This window comes from Carex rostrata, chromosome 21 (assembly GCF_964058835.1).
Source record: "Carex rostrata chromosome 21, lpCarRost1.2, whole genome shotgun sequence".
Lineage (NCBI taxonomy): Eukaryota > Viridiplantae > Streptophyta > Magnoliopsida > Poales > Cyperaceae > Carex > Carex rostrata.
In genome coordinates, this window is record NC_135938.1 from 4787639 (window position 1) to 4790610 (window position 2972).

The 2972-nt window shown below is 37.7% G+C and overlaps 1 protein-coding gene across 1 annotated transcript; it reads left to right on the forward strand.

Moving 5' to 3' along the window:
• Positions 1–252: 252 nt before the first annotated feature.
• LOC144572969 (large ribosomal subunit protein uL13w-like) lies at positions 253–2079 on the forward strand. The gene is made up of 4 exons (XM_078322612.1): positions 253–685; positions 1205–1321; positions 1422–1509; positions 1752–2079. The coding sequence occupies exons 1-4, from the start codon at positions 414–416 to the stop codon at positions 1893–1895; spliced, it is 621 nt and encodes a 206-aa protein (XP_078178738.1). The 5' UTR covers positions 253–413; the 3' UTR covers positions 1896–2079.
• Positions 2080–2972: the final 893 nt, after the last annotated feature.

A 2972-nucleotide genomic window follows, 5' to 3' on the forward strand; every position in this document is an offset into this window, starting at 1 on the left:
AAATTTACATTCTGATTCATTAATAGCCCCATTAATTGGGCAACGCAAATGAATCTACAAACCCAGCATCACGAACCAGCAAACCCAGCAAAAAAAGGCCTATCTGAATGTTAATTCTAACCCAGTTTCTCTAGCCCGTAAATCTATACACGGTTACGCAAAAATCGTCAGATCGTTATCCATCCTAGAGAGAAAAATTCAACCCAAATATAAACTATTTTAATGGCAAGTAAATGAGGCCTTGGTCCATGACATACCTAAATTAAAGTATACCCTATTTAGCTCCCGCGGATCATCAGACCGCGATCCATCCACTCTCCCTCCAAAAACCCTAGCCGCCGCCTCGCCTCTTATACCCCCTCCTCATTTTGTTGCAGAGAGAGAGAGAGAGAGAGAGAGTGAGAAGCGCAAAAATGGTGTCTGGATCGGGTATATGTAAGAAGCGTATCGTGGTGGATGCGAGGCACCACATGCTAGGGCGGCTGTCGTCCATCATTGCAAAGGAGCTGCTCAACGGCCAGCGCGTGGTGGTGGTGCGATGCGAGGAGCTCGCCTTGTCCGGCGGCCTCGTTCGCCAGAAAATGAAGTACCTCAGGTTTCTCCGCAAGCGGATGAACACGAAGCCGTCTCATGGCCCCATCCATTTCCGTGCCCCTTCTAAGATCCTCTGGCGCACTATCCGTGGGTATGATTTCTTCTAATTCCTTCCACAATCTCTACATAGTTTTGGAAATGTTTGTGATTTAGTGAAACTGTTGGTACTAATTAAGTTTAGTTTGGCTCCCAGCTTCATACAACTGAATCATTTTATTTTCTAGTATCTACTATAGTGTAAGTAAGAGGACTCGGTGTTTTCAGATTTCTAACTGTGAAATATTTAATTGGTTGGTTTATATAATTACAAAGTAGGTGGAATAAATTGTGATAGTTTTGGCAAGAGTACGTGTTTGTTTTACCTACAGAAGCTCTATGTCATTGGGGATGTTATCATTTTTAATAGTGAAGTTACAAGAATAAGATATTTACTAGTTATCCTTGTTGATCCTACACATGTTGACGCAAGTTACATCAATAATTTCTGGTCAATCGTTTATCACTAAGAGAATCTTGAAATTAATTTATAATTGCCAATCAGATTGCTTTTGTGTACGTGAAGTATTTTTTTGAATGCCAAATATACTAATGTACTCTTATCTTTTACCAGAATGATTCCACACAAGACCAAGAGGGGTGCTGCTGCACTTGCCCGGTTGACAGCTTATGAAGGGGTCCCACCTCCTTATGACAAGATACAGCGTAAGGTTGTTCCTGATGCTCTCAAGTAAGTATCCTGGACTTGTACAATTCTCTAATAAATTTTGTTATTGAAAATATAAATTTCTTGGTTTTGAATTTAATTTTTCTCCAATGTGATTAAACAGGGTGCTGAGGTTGCAACCAGGCCACAGGTACTGCCTACTCGGTCAGCTGTCCAAGGAGGTTGGCTGGGGCTATGCTGATACAATCAAGGTTCATTTCTATTATATTTCTCTAAGCTTGTGTTAATTATGTATTGAGTACTATTAAATTCTTATTCATCCAGTATGAAGTTAATTTTTTGTAAAATTATTTCTCTATACTTTTAAAAGTTTCATCCAATGTATGTTGTTGACTGCTTTCATGTGTTATGACATTTTGTAGTACCACTTGTTAAACTCGAATACATTTGAATGATTTGCAACTAACAAGTGATATGAAATGTGGTATTACAGGAGCTGGAGGAGAAGAGGAAGGAGAAAGCGAAGGTGGCATATGAGAGGAGGAAGCAACTCACTAGGCTCAGGACTAAGGCAGAGAAGGTTGCCGATGAGAAGCTTGGTTCTGATATCCAAATTCTTGAGCCTCTTAAGTACTAGATACCCGATTTCAAATCGTAGGTTTTCCTAAATTACTTTGAAAGGCAGTCTGTGTTGTTTGTTATTAGACTCTGGATCTAAAAACTTGTTGAGTCAGTTTTGAGTTTTGGTGGTTATGCTTTTGAATTTTGGATGCTTTGTCTATTGCATTTTGCATAACAGTTATTTAGCTTTTCGTTTGATACTTAGATGTCTTTTTTGTGCATTGGATGGTAATTTATTAGATGTTGTATCTGTCGTCTGCTTACATGAATCTTCTGGGGTTTTGATATTTGTTATGTTTTATATGTGGGGTGTATGAATTTCTGCATTTGGCTTCTGTCTAAACTTTATGGAAACAAATCTGCTGTGATTCTTGAGAATCACAGGATCCTGCTTTTCCAAATCTACTCGTTCATTTATTTTGAGATTTGTGCATTTAAAAAAATAGAGGGGTGGATTTGGAAAAGCAGGGCCCTGTGATTCTTTTGAGAATCACAGCAGATTTATTTCCAGACTTTATTAGGTTGATATCTGTATTTGTTATCATTCTCACCATTAAAAATTGTACTCCATTCGCAGCTTCTGAAGCTTTTAAGAAAAAAAAAAGAATAAATGTACTCCATGTTCAGGTCGTGGGATTCAAACGAACATTGAAGAACTGACCAGTATGCCAAAATCCATTTTGGGGAACTAGCATGATATACTCAAAATATCACCGTTAGTTTTAACATTTTCTCCGTCATTTGTTTTCTCATGTGCCTCAATCCATAGTTGTTTGATTCTCTTTCATACGCCCATTCCTGATTTCATTTTTTTTAAAAGCTCGTCTGGAGTATCCCTTGTACCATGGTGGATTCTATCACTTTTTTTGAAGTGTTCATCTAATCTAATAACACTACACTACAATTCAGTCGCCCTAAAATTTTATATGAATGAAATTTTTCTTAATAATTCCATTCGAACAAATTTGTATACGTTTCAAGCTTACCAAACTAAGTCGGTACAAGGTTCACGCTTGACAGAACAAAATTGTATATGATTCACAGTTGACAAAACAATTAAAAATTAAAAATTTGTTCTTTCAAATGTGAACCG

What these genes read in the sequence shown, in the direction of transcription:
- LOC144572969 (XM_078322612.1), top strand. Translation starts at nt 414, where the DNA reads ATGGTGTCTGGATCGGGTATATGTAAGAAGCGTATCGTGGTGGATGCG. An exon ending in GTTGTTCCTGATGCTCTCAA is followed by an intron (nt 1,322 to 1,421) that starts GTAAGTATCCTG and finishes GTGATTAAACAG; the next exon opens with GGTGCTGAGGTTGCAACCAG. An exon ending in GCTATGCTGATACAATCAAG is followed by an intron (nt 1,510 to 1,751) that starts GTTCATTTCTAT and finishes GTGGTATTACAG; the next exon opens with GAGCTGGAGGAGAAGAGGAA.